The 26806-nt window shown below is 49.7% G+C and overlaps 1 protein-coding gene across 1 annotated transcript in view; it reads right to left on the reverse strand.

Moving 5' to 3' along the window:
* USP31 (ubiquitin specific peptidase 31) overlaps nucleotides 1-26806 on the reverse strand; it is a 61270-nt gene that overhangs the window by 27253 nt on the left and 7211 nt on the right. The window contains exons 2-5 of the mRNA XM_056138773.1: nucleotides 3634-3771; nucleotides 1667-1755; nucleotides 1487-1579; nucleotides 464-599 (exon numbers count right to left, since the gene is read on the reverse strand). Of these exons, the coding sequence (XP_055994748.1) occupies nucleotides 464-599; nucleotides 1487-1579; nucleotides 1667-1755; nucleotides 3634-3771 (456 nt within the window). The remainder of the gene's footprint in view (nucleotides 1-463; nucleotides 600-1486; nucleotides 1580-1666; nucleotides 1756-3633; nucleotides 3772-26806) is intronic.

The raw sequence follows: 26806 nt of genomic DNA on the forward strand, positions 1-26806 counted from the left end.
AGCTTACGAGAGAACACTGGTGTCAAGTCATAGCTTCCGTTTTTGGGGTTTATTTTATGCTTTTTGGGTCACACCCAGCGATGCACAGGAGTTACTCCTGGCTCTGCACTCAAGAATTACTCCTGGCGGTGCTCAGGGGACCATATGGGATGCTGGGAATCGAATCCGGGTCAGCCACGTGCAAGGCAAACACCCCACCCACTGTGCTATCACTCCAGCCCCATAGCTTCCATTTTTAACTACACATACACAATGAAATTGAAAAAAAAACATTATTTTTTCAATGACAGGAACCAAGAGCAGGCCTCATACTTACCCCAGCCTGCATCTCCTCTTGGTACTGAAAGCCGTGAAATATTTAGGTCTACCCACCCATTGTGGGCAGAGAAGCGTTAAGCGGTTCCAGAGGAAACCGAAGCAACATGGTCACAGCGCGTGCGTGATGGGCCGCACAGCCTCTCACCTGCTCAGTGGGGATTTTTGTCTCCATGGATACTGCTTCCCGGAGCCTAGCGACGGTCCCCGACAGAGGCACGGCCACCCCGATCCTCATGCAATGCGAGCATTTCCCTTGATACACTACGGTGACATAGAGAGGCCTGTGCAGATCAAAGTCAGATCTCCTCATTAGTCCAACGCGCTTCCACCGAGACACAGAAGTCAAACACACACGACTTGAGACCAAGCACAGCACCCAACACCAACCCACACCGCGACCTGGGAGCCAAAGGGAAGAATTTCCTCTGAACATACACAGAACCACCCCCCCCCGCTGTAATCAAGAGCACTCTGGGAAGGGCAACGTTAGATTCTGTGCTAGATGCTTCCTTCAAGGCAGCCTAACTGTTGGGAATGTGGAGAAACAATTAAAATCAAGCAGCAATTTTTATTTTCTTTTTGGGTCACACTGGCGATGCACAGGGGTTCCTCCTGGCTTTGCACTCAGGAATTACTCCTGGAAGTGCTCGGGGAACCATACAGGATGATGGGATTGAACCCGGGTCGGCCGCATGCAAGGCAAATGCCCAACCCACTGTGCTATTGCTCCAGCCCCTCAAGCAGCAAATTTAAACTGCGACATAAGTTCTCTGGAGTCACAAAGGCACGTGATCACCCCACATCCTGCTTTAAGGTCAGCGGCACAGGGCTGAGTCCTGGCTCTGCAATCAGGAATTACTCCTGGCAGGGCTCAGGGGAACCACAAGGGATGCTGGGGATCGAACCCGGGTCAGTCACGTGCAAGGCAAACGCTCTCCCTGCTCTACTCTCACTCCAGCCCCAAGATCAGTGGATAACCAACTCACAAACTACACCTGAACTCACTGCACACCTGCCCACCCGCCAACAGCAGGCACACACAGTCCCACAAGGTGCTAAGTGCCCACAGTACGTGACACATCCATCACACAGCTACCCGCCTCACTCAGCAACCCAACAGGAACACGATCGGATTACATGGTCGGGACTTCACGGGCTCTGATCTTACCTTGTGTGCGGCAGAGGAATTGGCAAAGAAATGCAGAGGAAAGGGTCAAAGGTGTTGCTCTGCTTCTGACAGTGAGGACATGTCAAAGAGGATCTTCAGAAACAGAGACGAAAAGTGCGTTAAGGTCTTTGCGAACTCGGCCGGGCAGGCGGAGGCAGAGGAGACCCGACGGGCGCATACCTGTACTGGGCCTGGAAAAGCTCCTGGACAAAAGTGCTACAGACTGGAAAAGATGGTCCTTCGGGCATCAGGTCAGTCTCCGACGGAGGCTAAAAAAGAGGGGAAAGAGGGTCTGGAGCGATAGCACAGCAGGTACGGCATTTGCCTTCCGTGTGGCTGACCTGGGTTCGATTCCCAGCATCCCCTATGGTCCCCCAAGCACTACCAGGAGTAATTCCTGAGTGCATCGCCGGGTGTGACCCAAAAAGCAAAAAAAAAAAAGAGGGGAAAGGTGGGGGGAAGAATATGGATCCATTTCAGATCGGAAGCACAAACTCCAGATCCAAGATGGGCCTGAAGCAGCCACAGGGCGGGTGAACAAGTGCCAGGTCTGGCTGCCTACCGGCAGGTCCGGGCCGTGCAGATTCCACCTGGTCAAGCTCTCTGCTGCTCAGTCTCTTCTGGAAACAATCCCCAACCCTGCGGTACACGCCGGCTGCCCTAAGCCATAGGTCTGATAGCAGCGCTGCCCAGAAACGCTGGTGCCTGATCTGGTACTTCAAATTTCACACCTCTCCCACTCTCCACCTACTCGGGGCAAAGAAGCTGCCACCTTGCGCAGTGTGCACCTTGGGGGGTGGTCAGACCCACAGGTAAGGCACAGGGCCTGGCCCTGAGCGAACTCGGGCTGGCAGGAGTCGCCCCAAGCACACAGCCCCACAGGCTGGTGACAGCACAGAGCACTCGGGCACAGAAGCACCTTAAATCAGGAGAACGCAACAACTTACTGAAACCAGACACATCAAAGTTAAGTCGGGGCGGAATGACCCACAGCTTTAAAACCAGAAAAGGAAGTGACTCTCCAGTCTGAATCCTTTCCCAAAAAGAAACCCTTTGGTCAGGCTGGAGCAACAGCACAACGGGGAGGGCGTTGACCTCGCACACAGCAGACCCAGGTTCAATCCCCATCATCTTACATGGCCCCCCCAAGCACCACCAGGAGTGATTCCTGAATGCAAAGCCAGGAGTAACTCCTGTATGTGGCTGGATGTGATCCAAAAGGAGAAAAGAGAAAATCCTTTTGTCTTCAGGTTATTAAGGGCATATGCAGGAACACTGAAAATGAACCAGATTCTCAGAAGAAATATTCTCAGACGGGATGGAGAGTCCTGTCTACAGTCCTACGGTCCTGCTCTTGCTACATGTGGCCCACCCAGACTCAATCCAGGCACCCAACCTCCACTCATAGAGTGATCCCTGTGCACAGAGCCAGGAGTAAACCCGGAGCACCTGGGTTCAGTTCCTATGTTCTATCCAATCCAAATAACAGAAACATGCATAGGCTTCCTTTAAAGAAAAAAAAAGTATCAATTCCTGTGATCAATAAGCTACTTGTCTCCTTGAAACAGAAAGGAAACTTCTACTTTATAAACAGCTGGAAAGAAATCAGGTGTTTTTTTTTTGGGGGGGGGCCAGGGGGTAGCGAGGGGTGGGGGTGATTTTGGCCACACCCAGCGGTGCTCAGGACTTACTCCTGGCTCTGTGCTCAAGGATCATTCCTGCTGGGGGTTGGGGGGCCCTATAGGATGCTGGGGATGGAACCCAGGTTAGCTGCATGCAAGGCAAGTGCTCTACCTGCTGTACTACGGGCCCCAGTATCACTTTGTTATAGACATACCTGTAAAATATGATCCCTCTTGTTAGCGAGCGCCTTGCATCCCTAGACACTTACACCCGGCAGGAAACAGCCAGTAAGCATTTAGGGAGCTGATAATGTATGATAACGTAGTCCCTTGCCTTGCACGCCACCCAACCAGGTGCAATCCGGGCACCCAAGTTCTGGTCAAGGAGTGATCCCTGAGCACAGAGCCAGGAGTAAACCCTGCACATCTACCAAGAACATCAATTTGGGGGTAGGAACCAACTGCGAACAGTAACATCTTCCGCAAGCCCACGCAAGCCCCTCTCCTCCCAGTGCCCGCGCTCACCTTCAGAGGCGGCTGGCCGCTCGGCTGCACTGCATGGTGGAGGTCTTCATGAACCCGGTCCAAGAGCCACAGCAGAAACTCCTGGGCATCGTGCTGAGAGTTTCCCCGGTACTGCAGGGCGTTCTTTGACACGATGCTCTGCACAGATACATAAAGCAGCATTTATAGACTCTTGCTCTTGACTCCAAATACGAAGCGTTCATGACTACTACCCAGACTCCAGGATCTCTGGGGTGTCGAGGATGTTTTAAAAAAAAAAACACGCCAGAAACATGCACCAAGAACTGGCACACGCCTGCCAGGCGCTCCTGCTCTCGGAAGGTATCTCAAGGAAACCATGGACCCAGCAAGCCCACACATGACTACGTGTTCAGTAACAGACACGGTCCTGGCTCCGATACCAAACCTTAAAATACAGTCGTCTGAGCTCACAAAATACACGAGGAAGTTACCTTCCCTGCAGGGAGAGGCCAGAGGGAACAGAACAACTGAAGGTGACTTGAGGTGACCCAGCTGAGTTAGGGAAGGGAGATGCCGCCATGGTCTGGAGTTACACAGCAAGGGGACACCAGGCTCGGGGAGGCAGAGGAGGGTCCCCTAGTGAGGCAGAGGTATTGCCTCCAACTGGCGGGGGGGTGGGGGGAAGTGAAACCCCAGGAATCCAGACACATCCTCCAGTCACCACGCCAGGAAGAGAGAACTTATTTGTGTTTTCTGTTGTTTTGTGCCAAAAGCAGAAGCCGATGGCCAAGAGGAAGTCTCAGCAAAGGGAAAGACCAATCTAGCTGGTGGCCTTCAGGGCCACCCCTGTTCACTGCAGTGAAGACTGGGACGGGGAGACAGACACACACACACACACACACACACACACATACACACACACACACACCAGCAGCCCCCACGTCCAGAGTGGCTGAAATCTGCTCCTCTGTGAGGCATCGGAGCAGAGGCCTCCAGCCAGCAGGTGTCACGCCTCTTGGGTAAGGCGCGCATGTGACTGCCGCGTCCCGTCCTGTCCCTCCAGCTCAGCCAATACTTCTGCTCCAATCTGCCTGCAGGAGCCAACAAGGCTGCTTGCTGGGGCTTCTGCTGGGCCTGAGCAAACAGGCCACAGGACGCCCGGAAACCTGAGTCGCTGGGGCAGAGCCCACCCGCAGTTACATCGCAAGTGGAATTGGGCGGAAACCGCCCCCCCACACTCCCCCACCTCAGCCGCCTCCTCCTGCTGGCCCCTGTCCTGTGGTGACGTCCTCTCACAGCTACACCAACTCTTTCCACCTCGTGTGCAGATGACAACAGCCATCCGAGTATGGTCCAGAAGGAAGAAACACAGGACCCAAGACACCAGGTTCCAGCCCAACTCTACCATAAGCTGGCAGCTACCTATACCCATGATTCCTGGAGTCTGGGCTGGGCCCGACATGAGACCCCCCTGAACCCCCAATGTCACCCACACTCTGCCTCAGAAGCCACGTGGCTTTAACCTGGGGCTGCGTCTGATGCGACTTTTACCTTGAATGACTTTTTCATGATTAAACTGGATTTGAAGTCCTGAAATTGATGATCCTTCTGCTTTTTACAGGATTGTTGGTTCCGGGGCAGGGTGGGGGGAGCAGAGGTGGGTAGGAGTGGGGGCTAGGTGATGCTGAGGGGCTATTCCTGGCTCTGTGTGAAGCAGTGACCCCTGCAGCGTCTGACAGAACTGGGCATAAGACTGGGGTCATGGGGAAAGCAGCCACATGCAAGGCCCGTGCGTCACCTCTTGTACGACTGTCTCTGGCGCCTATAGTTTCAGAGTTTTTAAAAGGCTGATTATCACTAAGAACTATGTCACTAGGAAAGCAAAATCACAGATGTAAACTGAAGAATTGTTTAAATGTGTCACCGCTAAGAACCCTCTTAAAACTCACCTTACATGCTTGCTTTGCATGCAGCTGACCTGGGTTCAATCGCCAGCATCCCTACAGAACCTAAGAACTGCCAAGAGCAATTCCGGAGTGTCGAGCCAGGAGTGATCCCTGAGCATCATCGGGTGTGACAACCCCCTACACATACTGCTACCCCATAAAAAAAAAGTTTTCTTCTCTAGGGATCCCAATATAGATATCAGATTACAATGTGGCACACCTGAAACCTAAAGCAATGTTACTTTAATAAAAAGAGACAGAAAGGTGGGTAAAAACAACGACAAAAAAAAAATGACTTTACAAATTTATGCCTATTTTACAGAACTGGGGTGTGGTATTTGTTCAGGAGGATATTAAACTGAGTCTACTGGCTTAAATCTAACCATTTATTATTCTAGAAGAGTAACTCGGGTACTGGTGGCGTGCTTGATCCAAGTACTCACCAACTAAGTTCATTAAAAAGCACTGATCATTATCTCAATCATCCCCTTCAGTAAGGATGATTCTTTTTGTTCTGTTTGGGGGCAACACCAAAAGCGGTGCTCAGGAGTGCACTCAGGGATCGGGCCTGGCAGGGCTCAGGGGACCGTATGGGATGCCGGGGATCAAACCTGGGTCAAGCGCATGAAAGGCAAACACCATGAGGAAGGGCGATTCTTAACATCCACCACTTACCAAACATAATACAGGCCAAAAGTCAAGTTGTAGGGTTTCCAAATTTCGATAAAATCCCTTTTCCCCTTCAAATTACACCTCAAGATCTGAAGCTAGGGAGAAATCTTTTTTTCTCATTAAAGGAAAAAAAGTAATTAGAAGCCTAACCCAAAAAAGCTAAAATCTACCCAGCTAGAGGTGAAAAATTAGATATATGGTTCCTTCTTGCCACTGAAACTCAGTCAAGAACCAGCAAAACCACAGACATATAGGGTTCCAGGGACCAAACCCAGGTCAGGCACCCCCCAGGAGTGATCCCTGAGCACTGAGCCAAGAGCAAGCCTTGAACACCACCAGCTATGGCTTCCTAAAATCATCATCATCATCATCATCATAATACAAACCATGCATATAGTTCAGTCAGATGGAGAGTGAGCAAAGATTTACTAACAGACCCTAAAACGATCCAGATGGGGACAATGTAAGCTGGGCTTGGACGTCTGCTAGAAAGGCTGGTTCGGAGGGAGAACCCAGGTTCAAGTCCTCTGACACCACCTTCACCTTAACGTATGTTTTCGCCAGGCCTTGACTAGGTTCTCTGCAATGTGAGGATAAAAACACCTTTCTAAAAGAATTACAGGGCTTTAATGAGATCATAAAAGCATTTTATAAATGCTGAAACTCTATAGATGCTATTATGTGTTTCAAAAAAATCAAGGGAAAAAAAAAAGAATTACCTTAAGGTCCTCTATAATCCTGGAAAACACCCAAGAGGAAGGAGAAAACCGAGCAGAGGCTCTCAGAGCTAGCTGACTCTGAAGCCGTGGGGGTTGGGGGGTGGAGCGGGGAGGACACAGCTCCCTCCACGAGGCAGAGGCAGTCGGGGCTGTGGGCTCAGAGACCATGGGGGCTGTGGGATCACCTCAGACCCAGCGCCTGAGATTCGGTTCCTGGGTCAGCGCTTCCCCGTCCCTCAGCAGCTGTCAGGGGACTTTCTGGGGCCCCACCAGGAGTGCTCCCCGCAGGCACCAAGGCTGGCACCCGTGTTGCGCCACCGCCAAGAGTTTTAAACCACCAGGCCACCTCGCGGCCCCACAGCTGGGAAGATTTTGAAGAAATCAAGTCCCCACATCCTAGGAGCAGCCCCGAGAGGCCGGTTTCACTAGCGGACGGCAGGGCTTGACCAGCGCCAGCGGCTTCCTGGGGTGGTTCGCCTCTCAGGAAAGCCGAGAGTGGACACAAACAGGGCCACCCGGCAATAGCTCTGAGATTTCAGCCCTGAGAGCATGAACTCAGAGAACGATTAGCATATGAATGATTAGCTTATGCCCATCATTAGACTGCGCCTCCGTCACATCCCTTTCTGCAGGTCACAGCCCTTTCTGCAGTAATTTACCTTTTTTCCCCATGACTGAAATGTGGTGCAGAAACAGGCAAAACGTGGCTCCTTTTTGCCGGGAGGTTAGCTCCAGAGGAGTGAGGGGGAATGTGGACGCCTCAGAAGACCGAGCCGTGACACGCCAGGCCATCCTGCCGGCCAGTCCTGTGAACCCAGCGCAGAGCACCTCTCCCTGAACGACCTGGGATACCATCTTCCATCTGATGCTCCCGGACAGTGACCCCGAGTGTCTCAGTATTCCTGAACAGGACGGGACAGGACACAAAACCCCACAAAGCAAAACAACTGGAATGTGAATGCCTGTAGTAGCTCAGACCTTCTATTCATTTTTACAGGTGGTGCTGCCCATAAAATGGATGTCTAGAAAATTCCTTTGGGGCTGGAGACAGAGCAGGCACAGGAGTGAAGACATCTGACTTGCAGTGCCAACGCCTGGTTCGATCCCCGAGCATCACTGGGAGCAGCCTGCGGGCCCCTGAGCACTGCCGGACTGTCCCGGGTCACCTCCTTCTTGTTGGAGGAGCATCAATGAGGCGGCCCTGGGCCTCCTGAGTATCACGTGGGAGGTCCCCAAATTCCCTGTGCTTTGAATAATTATTCACTCATTACTGTTAACAGATAACAAAGCTTGGATTCAGGGAAATGAAGTCAGTTGTCCAAAGTTCTTATTATTATTCTTTCATGTATCTTGACTAATCTCCCCCCTTACACACAACTCAAGATGGGGTTCTCCATTGGTCAATGAGACAGAACACATGTGTGGAGACAGGAACGCCACAGCTGTACCAAGCCTACGGCATCTGGACGTCTATTTGCTTTTCAATAAATTCCTATTGATGAGTGCTTGCTATTTGCAGTCATTTACCTTTTTTTCCTATGACTGAAATGTGGCACAGGTAAAACACAGCTCCTCTGGCCAGGAGGTCAGCACTGGACGTAAGGAATGTGGACGCCTCAGAAGACTGAACTGCGATACATCAGGCAATCCCGCCTGCTGGGCGCAAGGCACCCAAGAGCGCAGGATGAGCCCGTGAACTCAGAGCAGGAGCCTCCCCCCGAAGGACCGAATGTCATCATCAGACTGTTATCCAGCAAGTTGTCTAAGGAACAGAGGATTCTATCGTGCAGGAAATCAAAGAAATTCGTGGGGCGGGGAGCAAGAGGGGGTAACCAATAAAATGCCATTCTCCACTTTCTATCAACTTAAAAACTCTTGGGGGGGGGAGGTTGTTTTATTTTTCGTTTTGTTTTTTTTACAACAGTGGGTATGGCTTTTTTTAATGATTATGCCAAACACAGTAACAACAAGTCTCACAACGGAGATGTTATGGGCCCACTTGAGCAAATCGATGAACAATGGGAGGACAGTGCTACAGTGCTATTACAAGAGTTTAGGTCACATGGTTACAACAATGTTAACTGAGCCTTCATCACCGCTGAAGTGTCAGACCCCAGCCTACCACGGACACCAAACTGGGGCAGAGGTGAAGAATCTGCATGATCTAAGGCACCGGGCCCAACACTGCTGTAAACAGGGAACCCAGCGGGCAATAATTCACCTTAAAAATGTGCCAGCCAGGGAGGCAGGTTGGGGGCGGCGGGAGCCTGAGGACACTGATGGAGGGAAGTGGACGCTGATGGTGGGACAAGGTTGGGACACTGTATTATGCCTGAAACTCTGTAACAACTTACTCTCACGGTGCCTACATGAAAAGAGGGAAAATAAAAAGGAATTCCTTCATAAATTTAAAAAAAAAAGTGCTCACAATCCTCCACCCCCATCCGCAGGTCATTTCTCATCGGCATGGACCCCATCCCTTCCATCCTCCCCACCACTTAGTCATCTCGGCTTTTTTAATCAAAGTCCATGTGTGGACTCTTACGCATAGCCCCAAAAGAGGCCCCAAAACCAAGCAACAAAACAGAAACAGGTAGGTTAGGGGGCACCTCGGGCTGGGAAGCCGAGCGGTCTCTGTGGGATAATAAAAGTGTTCTGACACTGTGACGGTCTCGCAACTCTGAGTACACCAGAAACCACAACCGTCTGACTGATATAGGCGACTTATACAGCAGGCAAGTTCCGTCTTGGGGAGGCTGCATCAGGAAGAATATATTCCTTATCTCCCCAGCAGCAAAATTCCGAACAGGGTGAAGAGAACTGCAAACTATGAGGTGAGGGGAAGAGATGGAGCAAACAAGGAAGCTTCCAGAAGGCTAGTGGCCGCCGGCACAGGTTGATCTGGCTCTCTTTTGAGATGACGTTTCAACTTTTCAGGCAGTACTCTAAGTGACACTGGCGTTCTCCTGTGTATGCCATACTTCATTTCAAAATTAAAACAAACAGGGGCCAGAGAGATAGGACAGCGGGTAGGGCCTTTCAGGAGACCCTGTGTTCAACCCCCAGCACCCCATAGGGTCCCCCGAGCACCGCCAGGAGTGATTCCTGAGTGCAAAGCCAGGAGTAAGCCCCGAGCAACACCTGGTGTGACCCCAAAACAACATCAAACTAAATTTAAAACACGAAAATCAGTTGGCTTCAAAAAGAAAAAATACTAAGGTTTCTTTATGCCGACTCCCAACTCCCAGGGCCCAACTCCTTTTCTTTGGTGAGTCTGTTTGTCCGGTTACTTTACTGGGAGATTACAGAACACACAATCCAAGAATGAGGAAGTAGGAGGGATCGGCTACTAGGACAGAGCAAGAAAGGATTTAGGACCGTAAGAGGAGAGAGTGCTGTAAAAAGACAGAAACAAGACTCCCAGCATCATTAATTCAAATGTGGCAGAAACAATAGGTCCTGTGTGTTCCCACCACACCCAGGACATTCCCTTACTATAGGGGAACACCAGATGCCACAAAACTCACTCTGTCTCTCACTCTTTTTCCAACCCGTAGCCCCTTGACCTTGTCTCCTCCTGTGGTCCCCATCCTATGGGTTGGCCCCCAGTTCCATGCAGTATCTCCCTCCGCCCCACCCAGATGTGCTAGCTCTCCACCTTTGGCCCTCCTGCAACATTCTTGGGGGATCCACCGAGGCCAGAGGATTCCCCCAGAGGCACTGCCCTACATCACCCAGAAAATAAGGTAGGCCCAAGATTTCTCCCTGGAAAGTGTGTAAAAACTAGCTCTCAAGTCATTTTTTTTTTAAAAAAAAAAAGCAGTTCAAATAAATAATTAACCTGGAAGTACTTTACATTAAAAGTCTGATTCTCTCCCAAGGCAAGATGACTCAGTTGCCATTGTTATTGAAAAGACCCTCAGACTAGCCAATGCACAGAGGGGATATACCACACTGAGAAGGACCGCACAGATGCCTGGGAGAGATGAGCTGTCCTCACCATTCTGAAATGTAGAGCCCTCTGACCCCCGCCATCAAAACCCTTTAGGTGCAGTTCCAGCAATGCAAATCACAGGACTGCAGGATCATCAAAAATGCTCCCTTTGGTTTCTGTGCTCACTCCAAAAGGGCTCACGTTAGTTGCTTGCACGTTCTCCACAATTGATGGGCCTTCACCAAATGTTTTGTGAATGCAAAAAAAAAAAAAAACTTTAAGATTGGGGCGGGAGCCTCAAGCACACGAGTGCCAGCAATGAGCTGCAGCTGCAGGACCACAGCAACAAAGCAGTCATAGGGCCGGATCCAGAGACCACCTGTCTGTGGGGCCGGGAGCCCTCAGCCCTTGGCCTCCTGCTCTCAGAGGGGGTGGGCACCAAGCCTGCTGGGGGAGCCTTCAGGTTTTCAAGGCTCGAGTCTTTCTGGCACAAAGGAACCCCGCAGCGGTTAAACATGCACCAATCTGCAAAAACAACCCAATGAGGCAACGAAAAGGAAGGGAAGGCCACTGAGGAGTCCCGGTGCTGATGCCGAGTAAGCCGCACAATCTGCGGGCTCACAGACTTCCCAACAGGAATGAACAGCCATAGCCCCCAAAGACCCTGGGCCCAGCAGGCGAAGCTTCAACAGCCCAACCTGCTGCCAATCCAGTGGGCAAGGGGTGGGGGCACCCTGTCCTGCCCACGGGGAAGCCAGGCCACGCTCCTCCTCTCCCGTCCCGGCACTGTGAAATGATGCCCCCCCTCCTCACCACACCCCTGTCCCCAAGCCACAGCCAACAAGTTCTTTGCCTTCAGTCTGAGCTATTTGTTTTTTTGTGTTGTGTTTTGTTTTGCTTTGTTTTTTTTTTAATTATTTTACTATTAGAGATAAGTGCCGGCCTCACGTGCTGGGGTTTTGAAAAGGCAGCTCAGAAAGAGAAGGGATCACCAACTACAGGGTGTTCAGAGAGCCCACTCGGGATGGGAGATGTGTGCCAAAAGTAGACAATGGACCGACACGATGGCCACCCAATACCTCTATTGCAAACAACACCCAAAAGGAGAGAGAGAGCAAAAGGGAGTGCCCTGCCACAGAGGAGTGTGGGGTGGGGTGGGGAGGATGGGGTGGAGGTGGTGGGAGGGATACTGGGATCATTGGTGGTAGAGAATAGGCTCTGGTGGAAGGATGGGCACTCAATCATTGTATGACTGAAATGCAAACACAAAAGTTTCTAAGTATGTAACTACCTCATAGTGATTCACTAATTAAAAATCACCGTATCACTGTATCATTGTCCTCCCGTTGTTCATCTATTTGCTGGAGCGGGCCCAGTAGCATTGTGAGACTTGTTACTGTGTTTGGCATATCGAATACCTCAAGGGTAGCTTGCCAGGCTTTGACATGCAGGCGAGATACTCTCGGTAGCTTGACAGACTCTCCGAGAGGGGGAGAGGAATCGAACTCGGGTCGGCCATGTTGGCTGCATGCAAGGCAAACACCCTACCCGCTGAGATAAATTTACTATTTTTGTTCGGGGACCACACCCAGCAGTGCTCAGGACTTACTCCTGACAGCGCTCAGGGATCACTCCTGGCGGGACTCAGGGAACCATCTGGAGCATTGGTGATCAAAACCAGGTCACCCACATGCAAGGCAAGCCCACTGTACAATCTCTCCAGCTGAAACTTGTTAAGTTTTAGCTTTTAAAGGAGTTTCCTTTTGCTTTAGCTCTATTATAATTACAGCGAAATAGAGACTCTAAAGGAGATGTGCCAGTGTGTCACAGGATGGTCTTACAAAGGACTCTTGGATAAAAGAATAGTTGGAGTGAAGGGACAGGTGTCATTATAATCATTGGGAGTGACTCTGGTCAGGAAAAACGTCCTTGCTCTTACTCCAGCTCTAGAGCACTAAAAACCCCAAATAAAGGTTTAATTTCTTTTTTCTGCATTCATTAGTGCCGGAAGTGAAGCAAATACAGAAGCTAGAGTCCAGCTCAGATGGCCACTGAGGATGTGCTCACGCAGGACAGGAATAGTTAGTTAATACAGAGGATCAATGCCTGTTTGTTCAGTCGTAAAATGAATAAATGTATCTGCCTTACGATGTTATAAGCAATAAATAAAACAATCCATTATGCAGTGCATATGGCAAGCACTATAGGCTAGCTACAGGGTTTGGAAAAGATGGGAAAATTACACAGTGTGCCAGCTATCTAAGAAAGAGGGTAATCTGAATACTCACATACATATTTGCTTATATTAAAAGCACAAAGAACAGTCTGAACACTCACGATGAAAGGGAATTGGGTACAGAGATCTGAGACAGAAACTAGACTTCTTTGAATAGAACTGATTTTCTGTATGTGACTTCATACCACTTATTTCACTCTTACATGATCAAGCAACAAAGCTCAATTTTAAAAGAAAACAAATTAAATATACATCCAGTTGGTAACAAAGCCACATTGGAACTATTCCAAGTAACCTCAAAACATTGTAATTAGACTATCCTATACTTCAAGCAAGAAAATTAGCGCCGCCCCAAACACACACACACACACACACACACACACACACTTACAAATCTTTTCCAAATACTGTCGTTGGGTGTCGGATGACATTGCTTTGTCCTTCCTCCCTTGCCACATGGAACTCAGGTTTCTTACAGTGCTCCTAAGGCACGTCCACTCCATTGTGTTTATCTGTAAACTCTTCCCTACGCTCTCCTCCCTAACCAGTTAATCAGCTTTTTCCCCCTAATCAGACTCCTAACCTGAAAGATCAGATTCCTCAGAAATCTATGATTTTATATGTATGAGTGGAGAGCAAAGCAGTGCAGAGATGCGATCAAGGAAGACCTCAAAGAGAGAAGAGCAGAAGTACTGGTAGATGCGGCAGAAGCCGGGAAAAGTATTCGTAACGCCCGCCTGTCCTTCGCCAACTATAAGACCAAGATGACTGCCCTCCGACGTCCTGATGGATCCATCACATCCTCCAGAACGGCAATGGAGAAGATTATCCATGACTTCTACTCAAATCTCTTCGATAGCCATGTCCACTTGCCGACATACCAAATTCCAGAGGATGGGTATGTCGTTCCCAACGTTCTCCCCTCCGAAATCCGACACGCCATTTCGTTGGTAAAGAAGCAAACAGCACCCGGCCCAGACAAGGTCAGACCTGAACACCTGAAGAACCTGCCGTCAGTACTCATCAATACACTGGCTCGGCTCTTCACTCGCTACCTGTCTGAATGCAAGGTTCCGTCCCAATGGAAAACCAGCAGGACCGTACTACTGTTCAAGAAGGGAGACATCCATGACATTGGCAACTATCGCCCGATCTGCCTATTGTCTGTCATCTACAAGCTGTTCACTCGAGTCATCCTGAATAGGATTGGCAGAACACTAGATGAAGGACAACCATGCGAGCAAGCAGGGTTCCGCAAAGGATTCAGCACCATCGACCATATCCACACGGTAAAAGGTAAAGGTAAAGGCCCTCCCGTTGATCGTCGATTTGCTCGAGCGGGCCCAGTAACGTCTCCATTGGAGACTTTGTTGTTACTGTGTCTGGCATATCCAATACTCTCGGTAGCTTGCCAGGCTCTCCGAGAGGGGCGGAGGAATCGAACTCGGGTTGGCCATGTTGGCCGCTTGTAAGGCGAACGCCCTACCCGCTGTGCTATCGCTCCAGCCCATCCACACGGTAACCAAGCTCCACACGGTAACCAAGCTCATTGAGGTTTCTCGGGAGTTCAAGATGCCGCTCTGCTTAACGTTCATTGATTTAAAGAAGGTCTTTGATTCTGTTGAGACGGAAGCGGTCATTGAAGCCCTAGCCAATCAGGGCATTCAAGCCCAATACATCAGGATCCTCCGTGAGCTGTATTGCGGATTCACTACCAGGATCTCACCATTCTACAAAGAAGTGATCGTTGATGTCAAGAGAGGGGTGCGGCAGGGTGATACCATTTCACCGAAACTCTTCAGTGCCACCCTCGAGAACATCATGCGACGACTGGAATGGGAAGGAATGGGAGTGAAGATAGATGGTCGGCAACTACACCACCTCCGCTTTGCTGATGACATTGTTTTAATAACACCAAACATCAGCCAAGCGGCACAAATGCTGGCCGACTTTGACCGTGAGTGTGGAAAGGTAGGACTACAGCTGAATCTTACGAAGACAATGTTTATGAGAAACAGCCTTGTTCCTGACGCCCCATTCGCTCTCAATGGAACGACCATCTCCGAATGCAACAGCTATGTCTACCTAGGTCGAGAGGTCAACATGACAAATGACCTGGCACCCGAGCTGCGCAGGAGGAAGAGAGCGGCTTGGAACGCCTTCAAGAACGTCGAAGAAATAGCTAAGAGGACGAAGAACCTCCGGCTCCGGGCACATCTCTTTGATTCCACTGTTCTTCCTGCATTAACATATGCCTCAGAGACCTGGGCCCTACGCAAACAAGATGAGAACGCCATTCAGGTCTCCCAAAGAAGAATAGAAAGAGCTATGCTTGGAATATCACGTTTCACTCAAATGAGAGAACGAATCCGGAGTTCTGACATCCGTCGACGATCAAGGATCAGGGACGCTGTCTCATTTGCCAAGGTGTCGAAAATCAGATGGGCTGGTCACGTAATGAGATTTAAAGACGACCGTTGGACTAGAGCTGTTACTGATTGGATTCCACGGGATGTCAAGAGACCGCGTGGCCGCCCACCTACCAGATGGTCAGACTTCTTTGTCAAGATCATGAACGATCGGTTTGAGGCCCTCCATGTTCCCGGAGCGAAGAGATGCCATTGGGCTACACTAGCACGCGACAGGGACAAATGGAGACGTTACTGGCGCCCGCTCGAGCAAATCGACGACTAACGGGAAGTTAAGTGATTAAGTGATTAAGAGTGAAATATTGTCTTTCTCCTCTCCTTATGTCTTATGAATAGTCTGCTTTAAAGCAATGTCCTTTTTGTATAGGCACAGGAAAACAGTTAATATTATGCTTTTGTAACTTGGGGTTTAATTGGCTTCGAATATTATTCACTCCCGGGCATCTGCTTTCTCAACTTAAGCCTCAGTTGCCCTTAGTTCCTAGCAACCCAAAAGCAGGGTCCCGAAGAGGGACTAAATGGACCCAGGGCAAGCTGTGAGCTACCCTGGCATCGAAATGGGCCAGGCCAAAGTGCCACAATTCTTAACTCTAAGAGTTTGATCATAGACAAATGCTGTCATGATCCAAAAGTAATGATGAGACTAGGACCCTGCTAGGGAGAGGAAACACTATTTGGCCTGAGCACTGTAGTCTGAGATCGAGATGGCCCTAGGAGAGCAATTCTATAAGCTTAAAGTATCTCTTACCTTGTCCATACAAAATGATTAATATTATGAATGTTCGTGTTTGTTGGACAAGGAGAGGAGAAACACACCCAGGGGATTCAGCTCTTGGGTGGGTCATCCTGCGGAGAGGGTATCTGTCCTAGAAGTACCCCCTGAGGGAAAGAACTTTACCCCTATTGATTGTGACCACACCTATGTGTAAGCCCCAACCCCTCATGGTTTTGGGATTTAACTAGACTGTAAGAGTGGGCTGGCGGATCCAGATTCCAGAGCCAGAAGGAGGATGAAGGGGGATCGAGAAGGAGAATGAAACAGCATGGGGGAGAAGAAGCAGGAGGAGAATCAGAGAATGGAGATGGGAATGGAATGAACTGCAACTGACACCAACCAGCCTGGCCCGCGTTCCTTCCTTCGCCTGCCCATCACCATCGACCTCCCCGAGCGGAGGAAACTGCGTGACACTACCGAACGCAAATGGCGGGAAAGAGAGACTGCTGCTGTCCTTTTGAGTTTACACAGTTGGGAGTAACGTGTGATTACTTGCCCCCCTTCCCTGCACTGCGAGCGAGACGCCTGGGGGCCACACCCCAGGCCATGGGGCCTGTACACTTCTTGTGGCCAGATTCAAACAGCAAAGCTGCCAGGATCACACTCGCCAGGGATCAAACCCGCAGCATTTCTCTGCCAAGGCAGGTGCTCAAAGTCACTGAGCTGCAGGCCCGGCCCCTCGGCGTTGGATTACGGCCACGAAATGTGAGTGCACTGTGGGAGGATGGCAGTGAGAATTCACAGGGGTATTCTGTGCCGAATATTCCCATTCCCTGGCATCACACGTGAGGCGTGCGGCTGGGGAGGAAGGAAGGAAAAGCCTGTGGGGGCTAAGAGACCTACGGTTAAACACCTCAGAAGCCCCAAAGCACAGGACTGGCACAATGATCCACATCCGGCCTGTTTTCTCGCCCCCCCCCCCGGGGGGCAGGGAACAGCTCCTGGGGGCTGTATGTGGGGGTGCCAGTCTTGGATCTGGGGAAGTTCATGGGGTCTTGGCCTGATCTGCCGTCTCGTCTGCTGTTCTATCTCTGAACTGTTCATTCTGGCACTGAAAAGACAGTGGTTGGAAGTTCAAGCCCCAGTGTCGTCCCCATGCTGAGGTGACCACTTCTGTCTGTGGGCCCAGGGAGCAGGGCCTGGAGGAGAGCTTGGCCGTCTCCAGAGCTTTCCATGCATGCCCATGCCTGACGGTCCCTCACTTCTGCTACTCTGTTAGAGGGAGAGACAGATGGACGGGGCCGCCTGCTAGTCCAGGCCTCCACCTGGGGAGTGCAGCCCCACTGGCTTGGGCAGGCTGCAGGGACTCCCCCCGCACTCAAGGCCGCAAGAACAAACCCTGCTGCCACCTGCAAGGCCTGAGGCAATGTGGGGACCCCGGGGGGGGGGGGGGCAGCTAGTATCGGAGACCCCGTTGGGAAAGGGCCTGATATCGGGGACCCTGTAGGGAAGGGCTGCCATCTCCACCAAAGTAAAAAATAAAGACGAATCAAAATGAAATGCTGAATTGGGATTATCAATATGAAGCCATGCTCATCCTTTAAAGAAATCACACGTTTCCTGTCCACCAGCTCAGAGGACACCAAAATCGCCCTCCATGCTGACAGACACCAACATCTCCTTGCCTGCTGATGGGCACCAACATAGCCCTGCCTGGGGCCAGACACCAATGTCACGCCTTCCCTGTGCCCGGACTATGGCCTGTCATTGGCCACCACAAGGAACCAGAATTCCTGAAAGAAACGACTGATTTCAATACACACAAGGTGAGAAATAACTTCGTGCTATGCAGGATTGACTTCAAAGACCACAAGTGTCACGTCAAGAGAACTCGGGAACAAACAGGACAGAAACCTGTGGCAATGTGAGCGTTGGCCTAACGACGACGGGTCAGAAAGCCCTGAGAACACGCATGCCCATGTTCAGAAGCCTCGCGCAACACACCAGAGAGGCGAGTGTTTTTAACAGAGGGGGCGGAGGAGGAGGAGGACCAAGTGTTCCTCTTGTCTTCCTTCCCCAGATTTAGGAAACCAGGTAATGAAGACGATCAAGCATCTCTATAGAAATGTTCTAACTAGGGAGAAAAAGATCGGTACAGTTCTAACATTAGCTTTTTCTATTAAAAAAAAAAACTAACAAACCAAGGAATGATCACTAATGACCATCAACATTCCAGGAGATACACCCAAGCCTTACAGGTTTCCTGATGGAAGTATACAGCAGTACCCACAAAAATTTAAAACAAATAAGTTCATTTTAAATTCCACGTAATCTCCAACTAGGAGTCTACAGGAAATGAAGGGAACACTCAAGTGAAACTTTGGGATGATAAGCAAAATCTACAGTGGAGTCCTTCCAGGTACAATTCACTCAGGGGCCCAAGCAGAAGGTTCTGCCACCAGTCCACAATAGTTCCATATAGAAATGAACAAAGCTGAGACCAAACCAGCAATAATTTCATGCCCAAGACTCTAACAAGTTTTAATGGGACTGGCTTATACATCGGGTGGGGGGGGGGGGTGGTTTTCTTTTATTTCGATTTTGGGGTGCTCAAGGGCCGTTTCCGGATCAGTACTTGGGGGTTTTACTGGGGGAACATATGTGGTGCCAGGGATTAAACCCAGGTCTCCCACATGCCACACATGAACTCCAACCCCATGAGTTTTCTCTCTCTGGTCTCAGGCTGTACTTTGTAAATGATCAGGCTCTACACAAATCAATGATATTTTCATTGTTTCTTAACTCTCCTGAGAGTCAGGTGGCTCTGATCTGCTCTGGAGATAATACCAAATCATAGGGGAAAAAATTGTCGGTGTTGTTCTTACTGAGCTGGTGATGAACTCCCCCAAAGGTTCTTCGTGGTCGGCATAGACACCAACAAAGGCATTTCCTGAGCCGTGCGTGAAATCTTGGAGAGCACAAAGTGCCCGCTTGCCACCACCCACACTCCACAAGTGCAGGGAAGCAGCAGCAGATGCCCAAGGACCGGCCAGTTCCTTGGGGACTGCCCCTCCGCCGCATGCAACAGCGACTTCTGAGCGGAGAAAGACCACGATACGGACGAGCGCCACTGCAGCGAGCGTTTGTGTCCAACATAAAAGGTCATTTGAGAAACGGCCAACGGCCGCTTGATCAGTACAAACAAGAATACTTTTGCAGGAAGAAGCAGCAGAGAACAGAACTTCAAATTGGTCTGTTTTGAATGATGACTTTTCTGCTATTCTATATGAAAGGGGGTTTTTTAGGGCGGAAACTGTGAGGTCATTGTTTTCCTTCATCCTTACTATAGGAAACAGCTGTGGGAGCTACGCAAACAGAGAACACTGGCCTATTTAGTGGTCCCTTGCTGGGACAAGTGGGTAGACGGGGGACAGGAAAAATTCATCAAGCCACCCACTGAAAACAAGTGGCCGAGTGAACCCCAGAACCTGAACCTGCACAGCAGAGCGACGACGCGAGGCAGGCTTCAGCTGAAGAGACGTCCACGTGAAGACCAGCCAGCTCCTTCCTACATGGGCCACTCAGACCTGGAACGGCTCCCCACACACGATGGCTGCACCAGGGCCTGCTCGAACCCTTGCGGCCCCCTGCCTCCCGCGTGGCTGTCCGCTGTGTGCCTGCAGGCTTGTCTCACACAATCAGCTCTGCTTCAAAAGTGCATTCTGCGGGTGTGTTTAAAACACCAGAGGACAGGAAAGGAAAAGACGCCAAGAAATAACTGAACTCGACCAAGTCCAACAGAGCTAGGTAGGTACCTGACTGTCTCATATCACCCCCACAATCTGCTTAAACTATCCATGTAAGGAAGGAAAAAAAAAAAAAGTGTAATGAAGGCGACTTACTCCGCTTTTGGAAAACTTGCTCCAAAAAATTTCTCCCAACCGAGCTGTTGAGAGAGCTCAAAGGCCACAGGGCTGGGGCACATGTTTCGCCTCCAGGAGGCCAGGGTTCAATCACAGGCACCACACGGTCCCCAGCACGAAGAGACCTGAGCACTAAGCACGCAGTAGCCCCTGAGCACCACAGGGAGTAGCCCAAAACCAAAACGGACTTCTCTATCCCGAGCTCCACCAACCCTGTTTCAATTCTCTTCTCTCTCAAATCTTCGCAGCCTGGGGCGCTCCGTCCCCGCAGTGCTGGCCAGGACAGAGTCCCCGAGACACGCGCTCTCCCACGGAACAATGCTGCCTCACACGGCTCGCTGCGAGGACCACGGGGAGTGGAGGAGAGATTTGAATCACCCCAGGAAACTGAATCCTCTTGCCCTAAATGTTTTCTCTGCTTTGAGCAGTCAGACAACACGGGAACTATCTGATCCTTGAAGAATGTCTGAGTAAACGCCATCCAACCCCATTCTCTTGTGGGGGGAGAGGGAAATCTTCACGGACTCTCTGTGCCTTCCTCAGACAGCAGTCGCCTCAGGCTTCCTGACTAACATTCGAAGGTTAGCGTTTTTTAAGTTATTAGTTTTATCAGGAATAGGCACTCAGTAAAGATGACTATTTCTCCCAAATTAATGTAATTGGGGCGGGGCGGGTGGAGGCAGAGAGAAAAATATCAAACCCAGGGTCTATCGCTGGCAAGGCATATGTTCTTCCATGAGTCACTTCCCCATGCTCTAATGTAAGTACTTCACCTAAAATTCAGGGATTTGGGGCCAGAGCAACAGTACAGCAGGTAGGGTTCATGGGCTGCCTTGCATGGGTTCAATCCCCAGCACCCCATATGGCCCCCTGAACCCTGCCAGGAGTGGTCCCTGGGCACTGCCAGGTGTAGCAAAAAAAAAATAATAATAAAAATAAATTAAAATTCAGTTTCAGTAAACTGAAATGTTGTTGGTTTTTTTAAAATGTGTGAAAATGGGCACTTCTGCACTACAGTTCACCTCCAATTCAATATATCTGTACTTTCCTGGCACATTTTACTCACACTGCAAAATGTGTTTCACAGTGGGAAGGAAATAAGCGAAAACAATGCCATGCGGTGCCAGTAACTGACAGAACCTGAAACCCAGAAATGGCTAGTAAGTCCCAAGCGAACGCAAAGTCCTTTATAAACACACAGGGATAAGGTAGAGCAATTGCCCTACGCGAATGTCATGTCGGGGTCTGCTCCATGCCAGGCTCTGCTCCGAGTTTCTCTTCTTTGTTTTTAAACTATCAAAAGAGATCACTTTTCTCTTAGTCCCATCTTACAGGTGAGGAAAGTAAATGCAAAGAATTAAGAGGCCCACACCCCAGTGGTGGCCAACCAGGGTGACCCAGTCTTTGCCCACAGCCAGGGCAGGCTCTCGGCCACCCTCCGGGAATCTCTCTCAGGCCTTAAAATGAATACCCCCTCCACATACAAATCATGTTGAGAAAAATTAAAAACATCCCATTTCATGGGGTGGAAAACTTAATAGAGCAACTGCTGGGAAAATCCTAACAAAGCATTTTCCAGTAGGCAGAGAAGCCCATCCTATCATCGCATGGAATCTCAAGTGACTCCGAAGCCAAGAAGCATTTTAAATTTTTTTATTCAAATGCCCTAATCTCTTAACACAAAGCTACAGTAATCACAAGAGTGGAGCTGATATAAAGACAAACATACAAATCAATAGAACAGAGTTCAGAGGTAAACATACATATTGATTTTTGACAAAGGCACTAAGGTCAATAAGGAAACAATAGACTTTTGAACAATCGCAGGGAATAACTTTCATATACAGAATTAAGCTGCATCTCCAACTTCCCTATATATAAAAATTAAGCAAAATTTTTCAAAGATCTAAAGTTTTCTTAGTAGAAAACATGAGGGGTTAACTATGAAGCTGGGTTTGGTACTGTTTTCTTGGTTACAACACCAAAGACAACAAAAGGAAAAACTCTTCAGGGGCCAGAGTGATAGTACAGCGGGTAGGGCGTTTGCCTTGCACACGGCCAACCTGGGTTCGATCCCCGGCATCCCATATGGTCCCCCAAGAATTGAGAGGGGTAATTCCTGAGTGCAGAGCCAGGAGTAACCCCTGAGCATCGCTGGGTGTGACCCAAAAAAGCAAAAAGAAAAAAAGAAAAAAGAAAAAAGGAAAAACTATTTAAACTTAACCAAAAAAAGTTTAATCAAAAATAAACTCTTTGCATCAACAGAGAGGAACAACCCACAGAACGAGAGAAAAGATTTGTTAATCAAGTAAAGAATTTTTAAAAATCTAGATATGTATATATAAACTACTACAACTCGGGGCTCTCCAAGCGATGGCACAGCAAGTAGGATGTTTGCCTTCCGTGTGGTCAAGTCCGGCATTCCATATGGTCTCCTGAGCACTGCCAGGAGTAATTCCTGAGTGCAGAGCCAAGAATAACCCCTGTGCATAGCTGGGTGTGACCCAAAAAGAAAAAGAAAAAAAAATTATACATAGAAATCAAATTCTACTACATGCTCCAGCATGGATGAATCCTGAAACCATTATGCTAAGTAAAATGAGCCTGACACGCAGAATGCTGAGTATTAAAATAGGACAATTCCACTTATAAAGGGTACCCTGAATAGACAAATTCATAGAGACCAAGTAAAAATAGAGGCTCACTGAGGACTAGGGGACTATTACTGCTTAACACAGAGAATTTTTTACAAGTTCTGAAAATGCTGCTGGGGAATTAGTACAGGAGAGACAGCACTTGTCTTGCACGAGGCAACATCAGCCAGCCCTGGCTTGCATGAGGAGCACCACGTATGATCCCCAGCACTGCCAGGGAGCACTTCTGAGCAGAGCCAGGAACAGGCCACACACTCTGAAGATGGAGTAGTGGTAATCCATCCATCATTGCTAATTCACCCAACACTGTGTTTTGTTTTGTTTTCCTTCTTTTTTGCGGGGGGGGGGGGGGGGGGCGGGAGTCACACCCCACGATGCACAGGGGTTACCCTGGCTCATGCACTCAGGAATTACTCCTGGCAATGCTCGGGGACCATATGGGATGCTGAGAATTGAACCCGGGTCAGCCACATGCAAGGCAAATGTCCTCCCCGCTGTGCTGTCGCTCCGGCCCCTTCACCCAACACTGTGAATGTACTTACATGAACCTGTTCCTTAAAAAGTTAAAACGGTAAGCTATATGGTCTTACACAATTAAACACAGAGAGAGGCAGACAAGAATATAAAAATAAGTCGAGGATCAAGAAGATACCCACAAATAGTACTCAATTCGGAGAAATAATGAGATCCTGCAATTTTCAACCACGTGGATGGAACTGGAGGCATCAGAGGGAACTTGTCGGTCGGAGGGAACAGACAAAACCAAAGGAAAACCCCTGGATTCTGGCCACTGCTGAGGCTACCAAGGAGGGCGGTCATGAAACGGGAGAGAGAACAGGGGTATACTGGGGTGGGGTGGAGGGACATTGGCATTTTGGTGCTGAGCAAGATGTAATAACACGCACTTGAAGAGGTGTGAAATCATAACCCCAAAACATAGTCTTGAGCTGGAGCAACAGTACAGCTGCGAGAGCACTTACCTTGCACGAAGTCGACCTAGGTTGGATCCCCAGTACCCCATATGGTCCCCAGACCCCCCACCAGGAATAACCCTGGGGACAGAGCCAGGAGTAAGCCCTAAACCCTGCAGGGCATGGCTCCTAAAAATAATGAAATAAAGATGTTAATGCAAATACACAGCCCATACACCAGGATTACCTCAAAATAATTCCAATTAAAATAATGAAATTAAAACTGAACTGGGGAGAAACAGATGGGCAGAGCATTAGAGGCTCAGAAGAGGGGCTACCCTAAACAAGCAATATGACGAAGCAAAAAGCTGTACCCATGACTCATGTTTATTATATGTAAAAAAAAAAGAGTTTGGGGGGGAGGGGCGTGGGTGCCCAATAAAAGAGGGCTGGCTGAGTAAATTATCCCTTGCCATGCAGTGATGCCACATAAACCGTCAGTATAGTATGTGAGTACTATTTGGAAAGTGTTTTAGAAGTTGCATGAAAAAAAACCACAACCCAGGAAGACAGCAACTATGCAAAACCCGCACACAGGCAAACAAGAGGACCCAGTGCAAATGGAGGGCAGCTCAGGGCAAGGTTCCGGGTGAGAAAACATGACCAACACTGTGTCGCCCTGCACTCAGACTCGGTGCCTGCTTATGTCGCGAGCTGGGAAGGATCTTTGAAAGCCTCAGAACTGGGACTTTTGTGGCAAGTACAAGTCTCGGGGCAAGGTCAGAACATAGTCCAGCAGTCATGGCCCAGGCCTGGAGGTGCCCGAGCTGGACTCGATTCCCAGCACCACAGGGTCCCCCAGTATCAGAGAGAGCCCTGGGGACCTCAGCAACACCCAGGTTGCAGGGGAGCCTCAGACCGCAGGGCCCATGTGCTGAACGGATGGCAGGTGGCCGAGAATCGCCAATGGGGCCCCAGACCTGGCAGGAGGCCCCCCTACCCCCGTCAAAGACATCGTGCTCAAGTACTCCACGAGATGCCTCAAATGCCATGAGCACCTGGAAGGTTCTGGCTGCCTCGGCTTCCCCAAACTGGCCAGACTCAAAAGAGGCAAAGGTCTATTACCCTCTCCCTGGCTCCTTTCTCATCATCCCCCCGCCTCTGCACGCGCGCGCACACACACGCGCACACACACACACACACACACACACACACACACCATCCTCACTGCTCCATGTACAGCCGCCACCACCCTTTCCTGAGCAAGCACTGAAGAGTCTGACCCAGTCTCCCCACTTCCAGCCAAGCCCCTACTCGGCACCTGGACAGACCATTTCCCAGGCGAGATCAGGCCAGAGCTCTGGGGACAAACTTACCACCTCCCTACACCTGAGCTGGCCGGGCTCCAGGGGGCCTCCCTGGGCCCACCTGCCCTACCTTTCAGCCTCGTTGAAACCCACTCTCCACAGTGCTCTAAGAGGGCCAGTCAAATGTTCGAAACACTCTGAATAATGTGGCCCGATCTCCATGATTGTTTCTTGGACACTTTTTCTTTCCTTAAATAACCACTCTGTTCAAGGAACATGGGATTTTAGCTCATCATTTTAAATTTCATACGCACGGTGTTGGTATCCGCCTCCCCAATGACCACAAAAGCTCCCTGAGAGGAGGGACCATGTGTCCTGGTGCCATCGTGGGGTGCGAGTAATCTATAATTATGTACTTAATGACTGGCACCACGTGTGGCACAGAGCCGGGAGCTAAACTGCTGACAATGAACGAACGGAGCATCTTAACACTCCAGCCCACAACGACCGGACCCTTCTCTGAACTTCCCTGGTCAAGTTTAAAATCGCTTCCCCAGAAGCAGGGAAGACCTGCGGACAGAACTGGGTCCTATCATCTCCGCACAGAATCCTTTATTCCCACTCCACCCCTAAACAAAGTCTCTTTCTACAAAACAATTGTCCAGCAAATGTGGTTCCAATGTTTGGCAAACATAGAATTCCATAAGGCTTCGTGTTTTGGAAAATGAACAAAACAGTCCTTTGGGAAAATCCTGAAACGTTTAGGTTTCTCCCTTTTATCACCTGGTGAAAAAACTGCTGCACCAGCTCAACCCTTCCTGGAGGAAGATCTGTATTTAAAAAGGACACAGATGGGCCTGGATTATGGCTTAGCGGCAGAGCATTTGCCTCACATGCGTGAGGCCCTGGGTTGAATTCCTAGCACAGCAAAATTAAAAAAAAAATAACAATAAGTTTTGTATTTTTGAGTCATACCTGGAGATGCACAGGGGTTCCTCCTGGCCCATGCACTCAGGAATTACTCCTGGTGGTGCTAAGGGGACCATATGGAACGCTGGGAATCGAACCCGGGTCGGCCACGTACAAGGCAAATACCCTACCCACTGTGCTATCACTCCAGCCCCCAGTTTGTTTTAATTTTAAATAAAAAGTGTAGAGCAGGCATTCTGAAATGAAAACAATTTTAAGTTCAAATGATGATTCAGGACAGTCCCAAGTAAGAGGAAGCTCATGCCAGGTACCAGGCCCAGGACTACACACGGACAAGGCGGACAATCCTGTGCCATACACCCTTCTGCTGGGGCAAGCCGCGAGCTGACTCGTGTGCAACTCACAACCCCGCTGACGGACTACTGAGACTGCGAAGGTTCATGAAGAAAAGGGGACTTGACTGGCTCTACTCATCCAAAACTTGAAACAGCAGGGGCTGCAGAGACAGAACAGCGGGGGGGAGATAGGACAGTGGGCAGAGACACAGCAGCGGGCAGGGGACTTCTCTGGCACGCAGCCAACGGAGCCCCACCAGAAGGGATCCCCTCAGAGCAGCGCCAAGAGTCAGCCCCAAGCACCAGCACCAGGTAGGGTCCCAAAATAAGCAAACCAAAAAAAAAACTTTAAACAACAAATACGCCTCAGTGAACTTCTTTCTAGAGAACTGTTTAAAAAAAAAAAAAGAATGAGGTGGTCATGGGTACCTCTATGAAAAACAAAAGAACTAGAGCAGGCATCTGAAAGGGCTAGAACATATGTTTCAATGGGACAGTCCT

Source organism: Sorex fumeus, unplaced genomic scaffold (genome assembly GCF_029834395.1).
Source record: "Sorex fumeus unplaced genomic scaffold, SorFum_2.1 ptg000130l, whole genome shotgun sequence".
Classification (NCBI taxonomy): domain Eukaryota; kingdom Metazoa; phylum Chordata; class Mammalia; order Eulipotyphla; family Soricidae; genus Sorex; species Sorex fumeus.